This window comes from Ylistrum balloti, unplaced genomic scaffold (assembly GCF_031769215.1).
Source record: "Ylistrum balloti isolate Yb309-2 unplaced genomic scaffold, AGI_CSIRO_Ybal_v1 Utg369676, whole genome shotgun sequence".
NCBI lineage: Eukaryota > Metazoa > Mollusca > Bivalvia > Pectinida > Pectinidae > Ylistrum > Ylistrum balloti.
In genome coordinates this window covers 1,029,782-1,051,794 of record NW_026781919.1, presented here as the reverse complement: position 1 = coordinate 1,051,794, position 22,013 = coordinate 1,029,782, and the positions used below count along the sequence as shown (strand labels likewise).

The 22,013-nt window shown below is 34.5% G+C and overlaps 2 protein-coding genes across 2 annotated transcripts in view; one reads left to right on the top strand and one right to left on the bottom strand.

Annotated features, from left to right (window-relative positions):
- The window catches only part of LOC132563939 (la-related protein 4-like), a 71,408-nt gene extending 58,270 nt beyond the window's left edge, over positions 1–13,138 (top strand). The window contains exons 14-18 of the mRNA XM_060228699.1: positions 611–668; positions 906–1,013; positions 1,640–2,022; positions 3,278–3,368; positions 4,603–13,138. Coding sequence (XP_060084682.1) covers positions 611–668; positions 906–1,013; positions 1,640–2,022; positions 3,278–3,368; positions 4,603–4,992 — 1,030 coding nt within the window. The 3' untranslated portion in view covers positions 4,993–13,138. The remainder of the gene's footprint in view (positions 1–610; positions 669–905; positions 1,014–1,639; positions 2,023–3,277; positions 3,369–4,602) is intronic.
- Positions 13,139–15,909: 2,771 nt separating this feature from the next.
- LOC132563682 (eukaryotic translation initiation factor eIF1-like) lies at positions 15,910–21,001 on the bottom strand. Its single transcript, XM_060228433.1, has 4 exons — positions 20,849–21,001; positions 18,494–18,663; positions 16,660–16,791; positions 15,910–16,517 (listed from the first exon to the last, which is right to left on the bottom strand). The coding sequence occupies exons 1-4, from the start codon at positions 20,880–20,882 to the stop codon at positions 16,503–16,505; spliced, it is 351 nt and encodes a 116-aa protein (XP_060084416.1). The 5' UTR covers positions 20,883–21,001; the 3' UTR covers positions 15,910–16,502.
- Positions 21,002–22,013: the final 1,012 nt, after the last annotated feature.

The window sequence follows — 22,013 nt, the reverse complement described above, 5'->3', positions numbered from 1 at the left end:
GGTCTATGTCAGTTAGATAGCCAACAAATGCTGCAAGGATACCACACCTTAAAATGACCTGGCTATTGGTAGGGTGATGAAACCAGCAAATAAACAGAATATTGATTGGTTTAGCCAGCAAATAAACAGAATACTGATTGGTTTAGCCAGCAAATAAACAGAATATTGACTGCTTTATTCTGAGATTGTAGTTTGAAGAGAAGTTGGACAATTTCTACTGTCCTCAAGGGGGTTGATAAAGTGACTGCCTTTCCATCACAGCCAAATACAACCATTGTGAAGTAGACAAGTGGTATTGAATCTACCACGAGAGGAACTAATAGATTGTGTGGATAAAGTGAACACTAGCATAAGCCAGAGGGACACAAAGTCTTTCTCCTGATTCAAGCGATTTGAACTTTACAAGACAATATTTTATAGGATTTTTTGGTTTAAATGAAGGATTGGAAAGCAAATGCTGGATACTTACATTATTTTGTCTTCCTGATATAGATGATAACATTTGATGGGCGTATTATCAAGTCATGGGGTGAAAGCTATCACACAGTGCACACTATAATGTTAAGGCAGCAACACCTGGAAATGGATCTAATCTGTTTGTATTTTATAGGATGACCCGGAGCTATAGAAGTCGCAGGCGAAGAGATGACGATGGTGCTAGAAGTATGGTAAGTCTACACAAATATTACTGAAGATTAGCTCATTGAGTTTAGGGGTAACATGATATTGGCTGTTGTGAAAGGTTATTTTATGTTTGAATGTGATCAAGAAATATCACTCTTTGGGGAAAGTTGGTACCTGAGCTAAGTGTAATCAGAATTAAAAATTTAATCAATCGATTCTAAATTATTGAACAATTTGGACATGATAAGATTACAGATGGTATTAAATTATTGTCATTTCAGCGACCTGGTTCTTCCCAGGCCATCACCAAAGATAATAAGTTACCTAGTGAACTGCAGTTTGACTTAGAAATCAACTCGTTCCCACCTTTACCAGGACCGGGAGCTTCGGTGAGTTATCGCCTTTGTTATCTGACAATATTGTGAATTGATTGAGAGCAATTGATTCTGACCATGAATAATTAGCACTTAGTCCTTTCATCAGACACTCAAATGCAGTTTTAATGATTTATACCAATATAGATTTTGCATATATAAAGTATTTTTCAACATTATTGATTATGTACATGTAAATTGTATTGTAAATAATATTAAACTGATGATATCTTTGTTTAAACCAATGAGTCAATAGACTCCAGGTTCATAAAGAACTTTAACCTATTTATCACACTACACTTTCTTATGGAGGTCTGTAATGCTACCTGCACAAGTCATTACAGTGTATTTATAGATATTGTATTACCTCATTGATGTTTCTGAATGTTTTCCAATCAATTAGAGCCATCTCTATTTAGTTGTTTCTTGTTGAAATGTTCCATTGTAACTTAATATCTAATCAACACTTATCAGGGGATAGGTTTGTTTATATTAAACATTCTTATCAAATTAACTTTTAGATTGACTAACTTCTTACAAACCTTTAAAAATTTTCATGTTGACATTAAATCTTAAGTGTAATAAACATGTGTGTATAACTTAAAAGTGATAAAATGAAATGTACTGAATTCACTCCTCAGAATTCTTCTGCTGCTGGTGATGTCTTTGAGAGCAAATTGTCCGATGTTGTCAAGGGAACGGCTAAGCCCCAGGTGCGGGAGTCAAAGGCGTCCCCACCCCCTGTACCTCCCCCTCCACCTCCCCCATCAGCCTCCATATCGTCTCCGCCGGTGGCGACGGTGACACCACAGATACCAGTAGCTGTGACAGCGACGACATCAGTGCCTGCCACCACCCGACCCTCAAGTCCGCCAAAGTCCCGGGAGTCTACCACAACGACAACGGTGACGACAAATGGCTCCAGCGGAAACGCATCAACAGTGCCATCTAGTGGTAATGCCAGCTGTACAGCTGTGGCTACCCCAGTGACGCGAGTGCCATCACCACCAGTAATACCACAAAAGTAGGTGGTCATTCTTCGTGGGTCACACATCGTTGATGAAAAGTGCAGGTTTCTGAGTTGATGTTTGCATAGGAAATTTCTATAATGCTACTAAATACAGCTTACACACATAAATTGTATATATATATAAACTTTATTTCACAACAATTGCGAAAACAAGTTTGTGAGAGGTTTTATTGTGGGTAGAAACCATAGTACCTTGGGAAAACCCACGTGGTCGGGCAGGTGACCCCTTAACTTTTTACGTCCTTTTCGGGAATTATATATACACTGCCAGACAAAGGTATTATGTCACTAACACAGTTGTATGTACACAAATTATAGTGGACCTTTGATAATCCAGACCCCTTCGTTTTCAGCAAAATTGTCTGGATTACTTTCTAGTTTTCTGGACTGCCAAGTTTAGTTAACCAGCCAATTTAACCATAGTTAGCTCCCTTGATTATATGACTATAAAGTCAGTATGATGTTGGGTTTAGAATTTCTATATAGTATTTACTGTTAATACAAGTTTATATAAACTCAATGTTTCATTGAATGTCTGCTCAGTATTGACTGCGATAATAACCTATGATTTCTGAATAATATTGTGGCAGGATCTATAATTTTAATATTTGTATTGAATTGTCTCAGTATTGTATTAGTCTTATTTATTAGTTTCGTTTATACTGTATGCGTCTAAGTGTTTAGTCTAGTTTTCGTCTGCTTATATCGTATCGTTTGGTCATTGGTCTTTTTCCATGCTTAAGTCAGGTCTTGTGTCTTATTTTATTGGCTCTTGTCCATTGCTTTTTGTTTGCAGGTCTGTCAAGACAGTGAGGTGACCAGAGAAATTTTAAAGTCGTGCGAGTGAATATCTGCAAACCTCATGTATAACTACCCGCTCACCTGTACGATGCCGGTCATATTTACAAGACAAGATTTCCCCTATAACTCTGTGCCATACACAGAGTTAATCTCTTGTCGCCTGCAATAAAAAACCAGGTTAATGGTAGGACGATGTTGTCAAAGGTGTTGTTGTGGTGTTTTGCATAATGACCCTGTTACAATATATTGTGTTATTTAAGTCCCTTGATGAGTAAGACAATTTGTTGTCATTTGGAACTATTGTATACCTTATCAGAAGATTTCTGATTTTTTTCTTTTTTTTTTGTATTTTTAAAAGAAATAATGAAAAAATGTTTAATTTTTCATGAAAATATCTTAATTTCCATGCTCAAGCAGGTTTGACTATAATTAACATTGCTGTTTGCAGGTCTGTCAAGACAGTGAGCATGCCAGAGAGTCAGCCAAAATCTGCAGAAAGCCATGTGTCTCAGCGAACAGTAAGCAGTGCTCCCAAGACTGTACGTAGTCCAAAACATCTTCAGTATATACTGGTCTAGGTTTTCAAAATTGTCCAAAATATCCCTAGTATATAGGACGATGTTGTCAAACTTGTCTGGCTACAGTGATGACCTGGTCAAATATATTGTGTTATCTCGATACTGAGGAGGTCTGGTCTAAAATATCTGTATTCAGAGCTATGTAGTCCAACATATTTTGATACGGAGGTAATTGTCTGTATAGAGGGCTACATTGTCTATATTAGTAACATAGTATTATAGCATTCCATTGCAATATCTCATTCTTTGTAATGATCAGTAACAATGGAGTCAACTCCACTAACTGTAGTGCTGTATTTTCGGGATTTTAAGTCAGAACTTTTTTTTGGTTGTTGGTCAGATGTGTGGCTTAAATATCGGAACAACTAATATGTGTATATATACATTTTAAAAAATCATATCGAGAATGAAAAAAAAAATTGGTGTATTTTTGCATCATACACTGTGTAAACATGAATTTAAATTACTCTGAGAAATGTTTTGATCAAAGGAAGGAATATTTGCCCTGGGATTTATAGGTCATCGGGTGATAAGTCAATTGCTAGAACGGCCGCCATTATTTATTTATGATTTGAAAGACTTTGATGAAACTTTGAGAAAGAAATATTTAACAGTACAGACAATGACAGATTGTGTAGTAAAACCACAAACTCGGATAAGTCTGTTGTAGAACTACTGTAACGTCATGCCCTTCTGTGTGTAGACAATATTTGATATTTTATTATTTTATATGACCAGAATAATGAAGAAAAAAAATCAATAAAAAATTAATAATTGTGCATGATACATTTGTAAACTTTATTAAATATCTCATTGATAGTCCTGATAAATTCTCTTTTATATCAACAAACTAAGATCAACAAAGTGATTACCAGTCAAAAGAATAGGGTGTGGCTTACATACAGTCAAAGAATAGGGTGTGGCTTACATACAGTCAAAGAATAGGGTGTGGCTTACATACAGTCAAAGAATAGGGTGTGGCTTACATACAGTCAAAGAATAGGGTGTGGCTTACATACTGGTGCATCTATTAGGTGTATCAAATAAAAAAAAAAAAGACTGTCTCTGCAACCTGTATACCAGTGCAACTTATAAACTGGAAAATATGGTAGATGTATTTTCTAGGAACTTCACTTCTGACAGGTATCAGTTTTAATACAAAAGTATCCATTATATTTTTTTTCCGTCTTTGCAGCAGGAAAAGCCAGTTCCAGTTCAGCAACAGGCCCAAGTCAAACTTACATATGCTCAAATGTTGGCGAAAGGCCGAGAAGCAGAAGCTGCTGCCGCTGCTGCTGCAGCTGCAGCTGCCGAGGGCAACAGTAAACAAAGGAGCAGTGATGAGTCAGGAGAAGAGGATTCTAAGTCCGCTACTAGTGTACGTGCCAGTCAAACATTAAAAGAGCAATCTCAGACAATTAAAACGACTACTGCCAATTCTAGACCCCCGGTCAAAGATCAGGGGCGCAGAGACTTTGAACCTAAAGACCAGAGATATGGAGGTGGCCGCCGTGCTAAAGAGAATAGAGAACGTAGGGACAGGAGACGGAGTGAACGAGATGGATCCCGGTCATCAACAAAATAAACAATGTCCCAGAATGCTTCAGGATGATACATCAGCAATACAATATGGACTTGGACAAATTGTTGGAAAAGTTCAAATGATGTATGTTGGAATATTGGCTTGTATGTATAGGACTCTATATCCCTTGCACAAGCTAAGGTGAATTTTTACATCATGGTTATTGGCTGTATGTGGAGGACTTTGTGTCTTTGAGGCATATTTGTTCAACATTGAAAGTTGAATTGTTGACTGAAATTTCTGTTATTGAGAATAACACAACAGGTTGACAATTTAAAATTTCAAAGTGTTGAAGTATGAAGATATGCAAATATAGCAGTTAATGGCAGTACCACAATATTGCTGGTTTTATGGAAAGATACAAGACTTGATACAGAAATTCTATTCAGTAGAAACGTTCTTTACAATGATATGTGCAAGTCAAATTTTGAAAGAAACACAGCCAATTAGAATTGTGATATAGGATGTTACAGATTGCTTGCAGTACTGATGGCACCAGCTCTCTTCTTCCACCTACAGAACATTGAGGAAGCAGGGATCACTAGATATACTTGTCAGAATGATGAGATGTCTCAAGAGTTTGCCTATCTACATTGTTTGTGTAGTTTCCGAAACACACATCCTGCTGTTTGGTCACACTTTATGGTGGGAATGAATGTAGGACACGGTTCAGATGTTTCCATGTATAAGCATTTTGTTATAGAGTTTGTAGTTTGCTCTAATGTGCAATTGGTAGCCAGATAAATGTGTTGATTGGTTGAAAATAGTATTGAAAACATAATTTTTGGGAGATATTACATATTGTTAGAGGTTTGCCCCTGTAACTTAGTTGGACGCTGTTGATCTCTGTGGCGTACACATTTGTTGATTATGGCAAAGATGTTTCTAGTAATGGCTGCCATCAAGTGGCAGGCTTTGATAGTTTATCAGCGATATTAACCAGCACTGTATTGGTGCATGTCAGTCACTTCACTGTTTTTCTACCTCTGTATCTCCCTATTCTGTTCTTTCTATCCATTATCACTGCTGAGCTGCACTTGTGGGACAGTTTGACTAGTTAACACAGAAATACAGTTTGAGCTTGTCAAATTTTTAAAATGTTTTATTTGAATTGTTGATTTCACTATACTGGTTTGGTTTTGATTAAGAATCACCACTTTCAGCCTGTATTTCTGGCCACCTGGTTCAAGAGTGGCTGTGTCTTTAAGACTAATTGAACAGGTTTTGTTGAAACTCTTTGTGATGTGCAAATTTGTCAAAAGCTTAAATGTGGGATTTTCTATTGTAAAATTTCCTGAACATTATACCTCCTCAACATCGCAAGGCTACATAATGTGTGACAGCCCTGTAACAGCTATATAACGATGTATACACAGAGAAACTCTCTAGTTCTAACAATATCAGCCACTGTATCAACTTGTACTTATTTTGAAGTTAATAATGTATTCTTTGTCATTCAATGTCTGGAGATATAGGCTTTTTCATTATACACACGTCGTTCTATATCAAATGTTTAACACGAGTTCGTATCCAATCGTAATTCTTCTTGATTATCTCAAAACAGACCAGATGACGTCATTTTATCTTCTGACCTGCTTTGGGTATTTCCTTTGAGAAGATACATAAGGTGTCCAAGATCTGTAACATTGGCCCAAATAGTTGTCATCAACCACGACAGGTGTGTTACTAGGTGCTGATATTGCAAGAACAAGACTGCTTTTATCTTGAATTGGTGCCTGCCTGCATTTAATTCATTTAGTTAATTATATTTCCTAACCCTTGTTGTGGGTAAACTGTACAGAGCTATGTGGAGGCGAAAACCTCTTTAAACACATATGATAATCAAGTGTCTGTACATATATAGGACGAGTAGAAAATCTAATCAGTATTCAACACTATTTAACTTAGTGCATCCATTTTTAAAAATGTTACTTGTTTTTTTTATGTCTGTTTTGTTATTGGAAGTTGGAATTAAACCAGAAGTGTTATTTTTAGGGGACAGACTTCTGACAGGAAATTGGGGTCTACTTATTTATGAAAGACTCGTAATATACAGGTATAAAATCTAGATTTCTCCTCTCAGGATGTAAGGCTGCATTAAACAACTTTTTCTAGTTATTTTTCATTTTAATGACAATCTTGAAGCTCAAAAATCATTAATTTTTTATTTTGAGTTGATAGACTAACACATTCTTGTTTCCTGTTGCCTAGATGATGTAACCATAAAAAATCAAACTGGAAGTATGTCCATCGAGACACATAGTCAAAAATCAGTTACTCTTTAGAGCAAGGAATCAGATTTTTTTCTCTCTCTGGTAATGACATACTAGGAAGAATATGGGCATTTCAAAAATAGAGATACTTTTAATACAAGTGAACCTTGAGACAAATCTGCTTTTGAGATAAGCATCAGGCAGTGCTATTAAGGATTTCTGTAAACAGCTTCCTCAAGCATAAGAATAAACAACCAGTGATATTAGCACCATACTATGTGACATTTTATAAACATAATTTGATTATAAAGTTAAGATATCAAAATAGTGTATCAACATTTGTTTTAATCCCTTTTGTGGAGTGATAACTAATAATTTGATTGTAGAATGCTGTAATATGAAAGATATGTATTACACAGAATAGGTTTTATATTTTTAATTTGGATTAAACCATTTAAATAATGCCATAACCAATGAAATGTGTTTTTGTGAAGATAATATTTAAGACACCGTTATTGTGTACAGCAGGTTACTTTCCCCCCCACCCCCTCCCCCTTTACCCCCATTTTTCCATATTTGGCAACCAGACAATTGAATTTTCTGATACTATTGGAGTTGTGAAATAACCATTGAGTAGGTAGTGTGTAAGTAAATTTGTTTACTATGATATATATATATGTTTTGCTGCTATGAGTCTGACCTAGTATATGATCCTATATTGTGCTACAGGAATGAAGTATGTATGTATGCTTGTTGCTTTCAGATGTGCTTTTCAAGAGTGGTGAAAGAATTTTTTGCATTTGGAGAAGATATGTAGGTGTTGATGAAATATATGAAGGATGCGAGTCTGAATTCTGACTTATTTTAAATGAGTTATAGAGAAGTTTAAGGTCTACATGTGGTCATGTACATGTTACATTAGGTCAAATCTTCTAGCATACTTTTGAAGTTGTTACAATTATAAAACAAGAAAATGTTTATACATCAACAAGAGATGTGTAGAAAGGTTGAGAATTTACTCCTATAAATAGATTAAGCCATTGAAGTCCGTCTCCACCCCTAAAATAGACAGACAAAACACACCTGTATTGTCATAGGATTTGTAGAGGTAAAATCATTACTCTCTAAAATAAAAAGAATCCAGAGTATGGATAGAGAACATGTAATTGTCTCCAGAAATAGAGTAAAGTTGATACACTCAAAAGTTTAATGGAGAGAGCAATGTATAAAGGGAGATAATTCATGTCAGATTGATATTTCAAGCCAAGGTATTGACATTGTTGTAGATACGGCCAATTTCAAAAGCAGTGGTGCCACTTGCGTTGAAATTGAGAATATTATTCCTAGCTATCTTTGGTCAAAGTGTCGGAGATCTATGTTGCAGTGTTTGTACATGTTGTTTATCTTGATCCTCTTTACAGCTCATAACAGGTTCAGCTTAATGCTTGTATGGTATGGTGATCCCAGTTAACATTGTTGAATGTAGTTTTTTTTTTTTTTTTTTACTTTTTAATACTATATGATAAATTGTGAATTATTATAAATCATTATTATACTTATGATTGTTTTGGTTCATTACTTAGAAAAGTCATTTTGTTTTAGGTTTGGGCTTTTTTAGTGTTTGAATGATTGTATATGTGTGATATATATATTTATATATATTAGGAATGTAACTGTTGAACTTGCAATGCCCTCAAGTTACTGTCACTCAATGACGGGCTAGGTATTGACAAGGATCAACTGCTGCAGTGAATAAGGACCTTTTGCTGGTGTCCTTTCAATACTGCAAGTTTCAATAGAATCTTCGCGGGATTCTTTAAATGTTTTTGCCAAATATTTTGGCTTTTTAAACAAGAGTTTCAACAGTATAATATAAATACATGGGTTAGTTTTCTCTGAACAGTCTCAATCATGATCGCTGTGGATATTTAGAAGAATCGGGTAAAATCAATTTGAAATTGGTTATAAATTAGTCAGGAATTATGTCTTACCTCAGATTCAAGTCCATCATCTGGTAGAGAAGAATAAGTAAGAGAGAAAAAAAGAAATTATGCTGAAACATCACTTCAGTTTTAAAAGTACCTCTGTAAATGAGAAGAAAACTGTATATTGGACTCCATTTTATAAAGTCTGTAACTTCGTATTTGCTAAAGTTTCTCAGATTTTTAGTCACTTAAATTGGATCTGTCGAATCAGAAAATATACGTAGAAAATGATTATTAAAGTGCTTACAAAATTTCTCTTTTGAGTTTTGGTCAGATAAGTGGAGCCTCAGGCCTGTCTAATTGGGTGTCAGCGACTTGAGGGACGGATCAGAATACAGTCCAAGTGTATGTGAAGAAATAGAGAATTATTATGAACTTCATCTTACTAAATGTGGACTAATATCCAGCCAAATCTTGTTTTCAACATTCACATAATAAATCCCTTTTAAGACAATTTTAAAAAAAGATTGTATTTTTGTGAATGTGAAATATAAAAATGTGTTCATTAAAGAAACATGTCACTATATTCTGTCAACATTTATTCTTAAAATGATATTGTTTTGCATCTTAATTTATTGCTCAGAAGAATATAGTGCTATGCTGTTTGAGAGGAGAATGAAATATCTGAATAATAAGAAGAAATTGGTATAATTCCTTGACTTTAATAGCCACTGACATGTCTGCTTTTGTTATTAACAGATTTTCTTCTTCAATGCATCCAATCATCCGCTAACTATATGGATCATATGAGCTTGATTTCTAATAACTTTGTAACCCAATTTTGTGTGTGGATGAATATGAATGTGGAATTGAAGTTTGCTCGTAAAAGAAATTATGACACCTGATTATTAGAACGGATGATGTAAGATTCAATTTTTTAAACAATTTTACCAGTCGCAGTTACTTGTATATGAATATGTACAAGCAATTGCTGATTGTTAAATTGTCCAAAATTTAACTAAATATGTGCTAAGATTAAACTGCTAATTCACTTTCAGATTATTTGTAGGAAATAAAAATCTATGTAAAAATCATCCACAAATATTACCAGGTATTAGCCCCATCGTAATGTTATAAGTCGGAGCATTAGGATCTTTTCAGACATTTAAAAGTCAACCAAAATTTCACAGGAATGTATGTATTGAAGTGAGACTTTTCACATTGTAGTATACATGTTGTGTGTTATAATTGTTGAGTGTGATTCGTACATGTAAAATTTGGATATGTGAAAATCAGCTGTCTCCGGGAGATCAATGAGGATTTTTTTTCTTTTGTCTATTTAATAAATAGCCTACTTGTATATAGATAAGTCAATGAGATGTGTAAAATAAGGAATTGTATCAGATATTTTTGTGAATCACTTAGCTGGGTATAGAAAACTATCTTGTGGTAATGTTATTGAGCTGCAATTTTCATTAATGTCCTTGGTTTGTAAATAATTTTTCCTTTCTTGTTGATATAGTTTGTTAAAATAAGGATATTGTCATGGCGATGATAACATTGTTTTCCCTGGGTGATTCCTTAGCAACATTCTCATGGTCGCTGCCATTTTCTCTTTTTTTAAAAAACAGTCTTTTGTTTTGAAAATTTAGCATTTTTAGCACCAATACTTTCATTCGAAAGATTACACACAGTTCATAGATGATGCTATTTTGGTAAAAAGAAAAAAGAAAGGCTTACAACTGATAGAAAATCAATCTTGCATATAATATACATTCATTTCAAGTTCTGAATGTAAAATTCAAAAATTAAATTTTGTTAAATAATGAAGCTGCTTCAGTGATTTTTTATCAACAATCATATGTCAGTGTTAAATTGAAAATTTGGAATTCCAATGATCTGTTAGATAAAAATAAAATTTTCTGTTTGTTTCAATATTTGTAAATTGAGCAATCTGTATATTTCAAACTTTAATACATTAAGTTATAGTATTAGCCCTAACTACACTTTGCTTCACCACTGTTCTTTGAAGTATTTTCCAGGGTATAGGTGCTTGCTCTGTATGGTAAAAGTGATCAGTTCATTCATAATAAGGCTGTCTGGAATGATGGAAGTGTTATTTTGTTGTTTTGCAAAAAAATGATCAGCATTTGTCATACTTCACTCCTTCATCACAGTAATAAGTAGGGATGCACCTATTATGTAAAGCTTGATGATATTTAGAAACAACTTGAGCTATATATATGCAGTATTTTCAAACGGCTGAAATCAGTTCAGCGCCATGGGGAAGACGGCCCCTATGATTAGCCTAGTCAGTAGCATTTATAGGATGGTGTTGTTTTAAAAGGAACACCCAAACAAATACTACAAAATTGTGTCGGTAAAATCTATCTCTTATGTATTGTAAGTTCTGGTCTTCTTTCCATGACGAGGATAAAGGATGACAACATCTTCCTTTTCATGTGATAGACATTGAATCCCTGCTACTATGAAGTATGCATAATTTTAGGAACTATACAATTATGGTGTTCAAATCTATCAAAAATTACCAGTTTTATTCAATAAATTTATAAATAAATTATGTTCAGAAAATTATTTTATGTATGTGATCATTTAAAACAGTATTCAATTTGATGGTAGTAGGATTTTTTTTTTAAATTTTACATGCAAAAGCAAAACAATTTGTTGGATGTCTGTGCTGATCCTGGTACCAAAATAAAAAATAATGAGTTACTGGTTAATATTTAGAAATGTAATTGTAGATTTTTGTAGAGGCTGTTTTCATTCTCCATATAGATTTGGAGAATTCATCTGTTTGTGTTATACGACTGTGAATTGAAGGCAGAAATATCCCTGATTCATTATAATGAATGTATGTGTGGTTTGTAAGATTATTTATTTGTTAAATCATTAAAATTCTGTGATTGGTTGGCCCATTTTAAACCTCAATGCCTTTGATATGATGAAGATGATTTTCTGCATCATTTACTGAAATATTGGTTTTCAGTTGTTCAACTAATGAAAAGTTTTGTGAAAAAAGGTTCAAAATTTGGAGATAAACATTATCTGTAGTGAGGTGCACAAGTTTGGTTTGCTTATCCAAGCAGTCACGCCTCACATTCTGTAGTTTGCTGTATAATTCATAATGTGCTTCCATTTTTTTTCTTTTCTTTTAAGTTTCACTGTAAACCATTTTCAAGTAAGGTAATGTTCAGAATAAAAATCGTTGATAAGTTGAATAAGAAAGGGGAATATCCCAGTGATTACAAAATTTGATTAAAATGATTGTTTATAAACCATATGCCCATAATTATAGTTTGAGTACATGAGAGTGTACTTGTCACATTTCATCGGGATGGGTTTTTGTCATTCAAGATCTGTAGTTTTGTCCTGCCCAATCGTCTCTTGATAAGTTTGTCACATGACTAGATACATATTTCAGGAAATGTCCCAGCTATCATTTCTTAACAGTGACCTTTTCGTCCAGGTAGTACAGGTATAAAAACAAATTAACCCTATAAATGTTCTTTTTTGTATGTTATTCTTTTTGAGCAAAAGGTTTTAGTATACTTACATGTAAATATATGAATAACTTCAAAGGAAAAATTCTTAAAATGCCTCTCCATTTTTATCCTTATGATTTCTATGAAATAATAGATATTCTTGGAAGTGTTTGAATGTATGAATATAATTCATTGTTAAACAGTTTTTTTTCTGGTATGTGAAATTGTTCTCTCAGTGTTTACTCCCCTCTTTGTCTGTTTTGAATTTTTATGTCGGATACAGCTCAGAATATATGTACATGTATATATTATACATTAAATAATTTTGACATTGGACAAAACCATGCCTGTATAATCATGATAGCCCCGGCTTTTGAGATGATTCAGGGTAAAACTGCATGTCTTCGTTCATGTATTTTTTTATTGGGCATACATGTGATTTGATTAAATTATTGACAATTTTTCGGGGGTTAAAAACAAGGACATCCAATAAAGAACATCCTCATCAGATTTTGTTGGAAGTTTTTTGTTCTACACTTTGACTTATAAACAGCCAAGGCCATTGAAGGTAGTCTACTTGTAGTCCCTGGTGACAAAGTCACAAACTGCCAATGTCATACAAAGCAGTCTACTTCTAGTCTCTGGTGACAAAGTCACTAACAGCCAAGGTCATACAAAGCAGTCTACTTGTAGTCCCTGGTGACAAAGTCACAAACAGCCAAGGTCATACAAAGCAGTCTACTTGTAATCTCTGGTGACAAAGCCACAAACAGCCAAGGTCATACAAAGCAGTCTACTTGTAGTCCCTGGTGACAAAGTCACAAACAGCCAAGGTCATACAAGGCAATCTACTTGTAGTCCCTGGTGACAAAGTCACAAACAGCCAAGGTCATACAAAGCAGTCTACTTGTAGTCCCTGGTGACAAAGTCACGAACAGTCAAGATCATTCAAGGCAGTCTACTTGTAGTTGCTGTTTACGAACTCTCTGAACAACATGCGGGATGGAAATCACAAGCCATCTATTCCAATTGGATAAAGTGTCTTACCCTAGGACAAAACATTGACAGCAGAGACTGGTCTGTTTTTCATCTTCCCGAGAAAGCAGAACAGCTATGGGTAGGTGTATCACCTCACACCATGGAACTTTACATGGGACAATGTAGGTCCATACTATACTAAGCTATAGTCTCCCCTTTGTTAAACAGCATCAAGTGACTTGTCTATGTTGTCTTATTGGAAGAGTGGATTTGAAATGCAATTGAATAAACTGTTTGAAGTGGTAGACTTGCACAACCGAGAAGACACCCATGCAAAAACTTCGCACTCATCATCGTTGAATTCATAACTCAGGCTTGTTGTATTTACAGGTAATGAAACCTTTGGTAGTACAGGATAGAGAAACCCACATGAAATTTCAATCAAAGCAGACTACTTGTACTACTTTCATAAAAATCCATCTGATTCAGCCAGAGAAATGACTTCAATGTTTGAATCTTGCACCAAAATTCCAGAAGACCACCCAATCAGGATTTCTCATTTTAGCTCATCACCATCTATGTCTGTTGTCCAACCATAAACATTTCATGTTATTGCGATTTCTCGAGAATTACTGAATGGCTTGTGCCCTTTTAATGGGGGACTAATTGGACAAAAAAATAGATGGCAGACAGCCATCTTAGATTTTGACAATAAATCTGTAATTGCTTTTTCCTGTGAAATCCTGCCTTAATCTTTCTCAGGTTTTAAATATAGGTTTCCTCTAGTCCCTAGATATGCCCTTTTATTTTGGGACTGATAAGAAAAACAGACTGATAGGCAGTCATTATGGAGTTTGACAGTGAAAGTTTCGTTTTTGCCAGTTCTTGAAGTACAGGATGGATCTTTCTGAAATCTCATGTATATTCTCGATTGAAATTGAGACCGATTAGAAAAACAAAATGGCTGATGGCCGCCATCTTGGATGTTGACAAAGAAAGCTTATTATCACTATCTTGTGAGAAGTGCTAGATAGATCTTTCTCAAACCTAAGAAATGAGAGATCAACTGGTTTTTTTTTTTTTTTTTGAGAAATAGAGATCAAAACCAAAGATGGCAATGTATCAGTCATTTTTTTATTACTGCTCAATCTTTTAATGGTAACAGCATTCTGGACGAAATTGGCCACACAGATCTTGAGATGTTGTGTAGAAACCAATTCTCTATCATACAGAGACCTAGATCTCTAGACCAGTAATCTCACACAAGTACTTTCTTTATCTTTAGGAAGCAATGGATTTAGCCTTAGAGGAATAGGCAATGTAAATTTCTATTCATAGTAACAGTGAACATGACGTCTGAAGATGAAAAGCAGTCTGAAGCCAGCAGTTTCAACAAGAAAACATTGAACAAGTTACGCTATAATTCAACAAATTCTAAAGAAATTGTGCAGAAACCAAATTCCACTAAGTTTAATAATACTGGTTTAAATACATGCCAAGTTATTCTCCAAACGCAAAATTAATTTTTACATGTGACACTCGTGCGGTAATCGAGGGGTTGAAGCCCTTGATTTTAGTATGATAAAGCTAAAGCTTTATTTCTTTTACAACAATTCCGTAGCAAGTTTTTCCAACTTATATTAATCAGTCTTGTTGGCTCGGATGGAAGCGTGCGAGGGGTCTTACTGTGGGAGGAAACCCACATGGTCGGGCAGGTGACCCCATCCTTTTCACATCTATTCTGGGAATTGAACCCTAGATGGCTAGGTGAAAGGCGAGTGCATTACCACTGCACCACCTGACCACCTAATTGACTTTGGTACACTGTACATTGCTTTAGTATGACTTATGGGTACCAGTTTCATGATCCTTGCTTAACTGTGGGCCAAGTTATGGTTCTGACACAAAAGGATGTCTGGAAAATAAAGCAGTGACTATATATACTCCCCTGAAAATTATCGGGGAGCATAAAAACAACAGCAATGAAAAAATATTGTCTGAAACTGTCAAAAAAGAACTAGAGAAAATGTAAGGAATCAATAGTTGGCTTGGGAACAAGGGATATTACATTATGTCATTCTTGTCTCAGGATTAGTATGTATACCCATCATAGGTTCAGAGGATAACGGTAATTGCTGACTAATTTGGTCTTAATCTATTTATTAGTAAAGTTTTCTCAGAGCAGCAATAGTTCCCTAGGTTTTTTGGAAAAAAAGATGATGAGTTAAGAACAAAGTATGTCAATGCAGAAGCGCTACAACCTTTCTGATAGGTGGGCAAAACCAGAAAGCAAACGCTGAATTTATTACAAAAGCTTTCTTTATTTTATGACAAAATGATAATATTAATCAATGCATAATTATGTACAAAATATCTCTGGACTCCTATCACTACAGGTACACTGTGTCATCTTAATTTCAGAAATTCCAATACAACTCATCTCAGATACGAAATCTAAGACGAACTAATGATGCCAAAATGTCAATGTTTTGCTTTAAATAATATTTTTGATGAAAAAAATCTATCAATTTTACCAAATGTAATTTATCAAACACAGTAATTAAATTAATTGTTCACATCTTTTGGCAATTCAGGAATGATTGCGAAATTCCAAGTTTGCCTCAAGAACACTAAATATTTTACACTGTTCTCAATATCTATATTATTCATGCTAGTTTCTCACTCTTGTCCTTTACACTTAAATTATCCACTCTTGTTTCACATCTTAAGGCTCATTTTCCATTGTCCATTTGTTCCTTTTTACTTCACAATCGAATTGACACGTGTAGACTATGAAAGGGAGACAACTGATTGACTTGTGGAGTACCTCTCAGTGTTAATAATGATGACTCAACCAATGAAGATGACTCGGCATCTATGTCCATTATTACATCTTAGAAACCGTGAACCTGAAAACAGAAGAAATGATTCGCGATTATTAATAGAAAACAACTAGAAAAAAAAAAAAATTACAAAAAGCTGTATACTAAGATTAGAACCTATGGAAAAATTAGGAGAAATGTTAAAATACCAGTCACAAAGCAGACTGACCTTAAGCTGATGTTCCTTTGCTAAGCCAATCTTTCTGAGAAAATCTCTAATGTTGTTTCTTTGGTCACCTTGCACTTGTATGACCTCTCCGTACTCAGGATGTTCAACTACTGTCCCATTACAGGCAAACTCCTACAACATAAAGAGTTATACATTTTGTTATTTGTTACAATTTAAAATATGCCATTATGGCTGGTCTGAACAATTGAAGACCTTGTTTATGAACACAAACATACAACTGTAGTCTAATTGATTGAATCTCATCATCTGGCATGTATTTATCATAGCTCTCTGAAAAGGGGTCCACAGTTTACATTTTTCATCCTGGATATTTTTTTTAAAATCAGTTTTACTTTATTTTGATTCTGTTCAGACACATTTGTGAAATTTACATTTCAAAGCTTTGGTATAAATGAACTAAAAAATTTAGGCTGGTTACATTAATGGGTATTTATATCTCTACCAATAAAAATGGGTTGAAGAGGAAAGGATTAATTTTCAAATCTAAGGGGTATTATTCAAATGACAGTGGAAAGCTGTAGAATTACAAAAAAAATAAAAACAACAGGAAATAATTGTCTACAGGACAAGGAAAATTCTCAAAAATTATTACCCAGTAGTATATCTTAACATATTGCAATGTAATGCCATGCTATATTTAGGGCCAATGATTTTCCGTTTCAAATTTGCACCAATTGCGTTACAGATTTTCATGAATTCCATTTTTTACCAGTTTCATGAGATCAAACACAAAAACATAGCAGATAGTCATCAAAAACTTTAATGACTGGATAATTGAAATTTTCCTGACTGAAACAATTGAACTCATGAACTATCTGGGAATATGATATCTCAGTTCGACTAGTTTTCTGACTAGAATACGCAAAATATATTGCAGCAGTAGTATTAAAACAAATATGGACTGAGATCATTAATTCACTAGTGGCAGACTGGCAGTCTGCAGATAATCAAGACATGTAAGTCAAAATGTAAGCAATTTCAAATGACAATGTTTCCTCAAATCTTGGTACAAAGTAGTACCATAACAGAACAAAATCAACACCATGTTTTTCAGCAGTTACTACTAGCTAGGTAGTATTTCTTTACCAGGAAAGGTTTTATTTTGTCAACTTTGTCAACGGGAATATCAGCCAGAGTACACATTTTCAAGAAATCTAAAACAATTTCATCCCTAGATTCTTCAGATTTGACGACAGATGTGACAGGGGTTAAAGTTTTGTTTGACTAGAGATAGCCAACTGTTTTCCTCTCTGCATGTCTCTTGGATTTTATATGATTCTTGACCGTGTCAGCTCAGGTAAAATCAATGCTGTGCTGGCAAAATTTGCACAATAAAACGTCTCTGTCTTCATAGAGGTCGCCTGGGAACTGTGATGCCCTAGATTTCGCATTGACTTTCTTAATATGATCAAGCCTACGTTTTTCCACACCTGAAAAGCTCAGCGTATCGCCACCATCAGCTATGATGTGTACATGCACTAACCATATGACTTTGGTTACCAACATGAACCGGTGCGGGATGTTGTAAATGTTTCTGAAGCACGGTTCAAGCTGTTCAAACAATCTACTTGTTTATGCCATAAATTAATGAAAATGAGCACAGGAATTGGGTTTAGAATGAAAAGCATACATAATTTCAGTCAAATTCAATACAAATATATGGGATTTTTTCTGACTTAGATTCTTGTTTTACAAAAACCAAAATTCCATTTCAGAATGCTGATTCCACCATTCCGCGATCGCGGAAAATCACTGGCCCTACATATTGTTATACAAATGTAATTTTTAACATTTTAAAATCTGAACACTTTACCTTTTTACATGCCTTTACAATTTTCTTCAGGTCGAAGGTGGGACTAATCCCCTGTACTGTGGTCAGGGTTTTTCTACCATTTCTCTGCTGGATTCGGATGTGAATCAAACTCTCTGATGCTCCAGATGCCCCCTCATTTTCATCTCCAATTAAAAAGGGGTCTCCTGGAGCTGCAAAATGATCAGAATACATTATTTATGTAGACTAGTCATATTCTGGACCTGAAATATTATCTGAATGCATATTTATGTTTGAAGTTGTAACCTGGAACAGAAATATTAAGAAAAAGAAAGACTGATATTCATATACATGATGATAACTTTACAAACTTCCTCTAAGCTTGGGATATTCACAGTTTTAAGATAACATACTGTGAAAAGTCTCTCTGAACTAACACACAAAGATGACTTACAACTTTGTTTACATATGCTTGTCATGATCAAGTGAGTCTATTTAAGACTTTCTTTGTAGTCTATTTTGTATTGTTTGTAGAATGCTTGGAACTGTATTGATTTCTTTAAATTAGAACAGAAGAAATAAAACATTAGTATAGTATGTATAGTGATAATGAGCTGTAAGCTATTGTTCTCCTTTAAATAGATGTTCGCCACCAATTGAATATTCGTGAAATGGAGGTGTATACAGTATTTCATAATTTACAGTGATTTTTTTCATTTATTTTCTTGTAAAAACATCTCTACAGGTAATTCTAAATTGGGCTCTTGACAAAATTCATCACTTAAGAACTTTGTACAACTATATATATGTACTGGTGCTTCATTTTGTTCTCTGTTTAATTCTCTGTTACCATGGAAAAAATCATTAGAAATGCAAAATTTACTGTGTGCAAGATTTATAGGACTACACAGTGACAACTATCAAATTGGGGTTTGGCTGATTATCAGTTTTTAATACAATGATTGATTACTTTCTGCCTTGTAGAAGATTATTGATCATGCCTGGTCTGAACAGTCAAAGACTTTGTTTATGAACACTTGAATATACAACTGTAGTCTAATTGATTGAATCTAATCATCTGGCATGTATTGATCATAACTGTCTGAAATGGGTACCACAGTTCACATTATTCAGCTTGGCTATTTTTTTTAATCAGTTTTACTTTTATTTTGATTCTGTTCAGAAACATTTGTGAAATTCATATTTCAAAGCTTTGGCACAAATGAACTAAAAAGGATTCAATATAGTTTTCTCTATCAAATAGGGTTTGGCTGATTATCAGTCTTTAAAACAATGTTTGATTACTTTCTGCCTTGCTGGAGACTATTGATTATGAAAACCAATTACAAGGTAAGCATGTACTCATCATTAATTTGAAGATTTGGATGATATATATATATACAGCAAACAAAATTACATTGGAAAGATGGAAACGAAACTGATCATCTACGTCGAGGAAAGCATTAGTACATGTATGTAACATGGGTCATTATTAATGTTAATGCCTCTGCTAGGATTCAAATCCGAGACCTCCGGTCTACTAGTCCAACACTCAAGCAATCAAACTATAAAAAGAAGTTCTGTCTCTGCAAGCTGTATATTGTGGCTTGTATTTTCCAGGGTTACATACACAAATATAGTCATTTGTTTTCTTGTTTTTAATTCAAGATCAACCGTCGTGTGATTAAAATCACATACAATTTACAATGTGGCTATGCTATAGAACATGACAGCTATTCGCACAAAATGTAAGCAGTTCAACAATAACTTAACAGTTAAGAATTAAAAAAGACACTAACTTGAAAACCTCTTAACCGATTATTACGATTTCCCGACTAATTTTGAAAACTATATTTTCCAAATGATCTAGATCACAAAGCTTCCAGGCTAGTGGCCAAGTCGAACCTTTCCATCTTTGTAACCATGTTTTAGACTTCAAAGTCTTCATGCTCCAGAAAAGCTATTTGTTTCATTTTCACAAATGTCGATATATATCGGGTATCGGTTATCAAAGAGGATCAGAAAATTTATTACATGCGACGGAATGGACATATTTGATTTACTCATTAATACAACAAAGCCGTTATCAACCCAAATGACCAATGTGTTCGCGTTCTTTATTTTTGTAACATCAGTCACAACACCGGTGTTAGTTCACAACTACGTTGTCAGGAAAATTAGGACAGAATTGATGAATGGATGTAGTGATATCGAGAGTTATCCATATCACTGAGATCATCTACGCGCAGAGTATGAGCTCTTATATATAATTTTGAGGAAATGATCGACGTCAAACAGTAAGGATGAAAACATACACAAACTCATTTTTGATGACGCAAAAACTATTTACATGTACTTCCGGTAAAAATTTGGCAAAATAAATCGTATATTACTAACCAAAGTGGCCTGGAAGTTGAGCGTTTACGTTCATATAGTCCTTTTGAAGTGTTCTGCCCAATGAAAGGTACGACAAAAAGTTAGTTTGGTGTTGATGACTCTGGATTCTTGAAAGTGGTTTTCTTGGCGTACGGAATCAATATGGCCTTCGCCGTAAACAAATAAAACTGTTATTTCATTGCGAATGTAACATATTAGAGTTGATTCATAAAAATATTATTTTTTAAAAATATAACTCTTATCTTGCTGTTTAGAGATAAAATAAACGTATTAAAAAAATAACTGAGGAAAATAAGCGTTACCCGGATGTTCCAAAAGGTACCCCAAAAGGGCAATAATATGTATATATTGATGTAAACACTGTGCAATGATTTAAATGGTGTATAATGCATAATTAGATGTAAAATTTGTACTTGCAAAATGTCCTCTTTTCATTGTTTGCTTACACAAACTCTCTTAATTTACTTGATGTAATTATCGTTTGTATACTACGGTCATAATACATGTCCCTGTGGGCGCCCCGAAGGAAACCCCCAATGTGCTTGTTTTATGCTTGTGAGAGCTGGAGAAGAGAACTCGATAAGGATATATACTGCAAGTATAAACAAAAGCCATCGAAATCAACAACTTCTTTTGTGCATTTTATGAATTATATGTATCTATTTATGTTATTTTGATATAAGCAGGTGTCGACAAGGCTAACACGAGTAAGAGAACAAGGAAACATCGAGAGAGAGTTGATGCAAGACGCAATCGAGATTTACACTGAATGGCTGTCCTGACCGAGTGGTTCCAAGCGAGAGCGGCAAGTCTTCGCTGTTAGACAAACTGCACTTGTCACTACCAGATCTCCTATCGACAGAGCACGTTCGCCGTGTAACGGTGACTCGACAATGTCAGAATCAAACGCCTGTGACCCGTGCTTTCCCACCGAGTAAGTATGTTTTAGCCGACATGATATGGTGATTATCATAAAGCTAGAATGTATGTCCTAGCTCTTGACTTCGCTGATCATGAGCGACTTAAGTCTAGAGCAAAGCAGATTCTAGCTTGACTTGCATGCAACCTAGTAGTGACCAAATATAAACACATTTTATATACAGCTATGCTGGCAGAGACAATATCGAAAAACGTTCACACTTGTAGCACTGGCCAATATCAAGGA

Excerpts from the sequence above, each read along its gene's own strand:
- LOC132563682 (XM_060228433.1), bottom strand. The coding sequence starts at position 20,882 with ATGAACGTAAACGCTCAACTTCCAGGCCACTTTG. Across the intron at positions 18,664-20,848 it reads TCAACTTCCAGGCCACTTTG|CTCCAGGAGACCCCTTTTTA; the intron begins GTTAGTAATATA and ends ATCATTTTGCAG. Across the intron at positions 16,792-18,493 it reads TTGTAAAGGCATGTAAAAAG|GAGTTTGCCTGTAATGGGAC; the intron begins GTAAAGTGTTCA and ends TTTATGTTGTAG.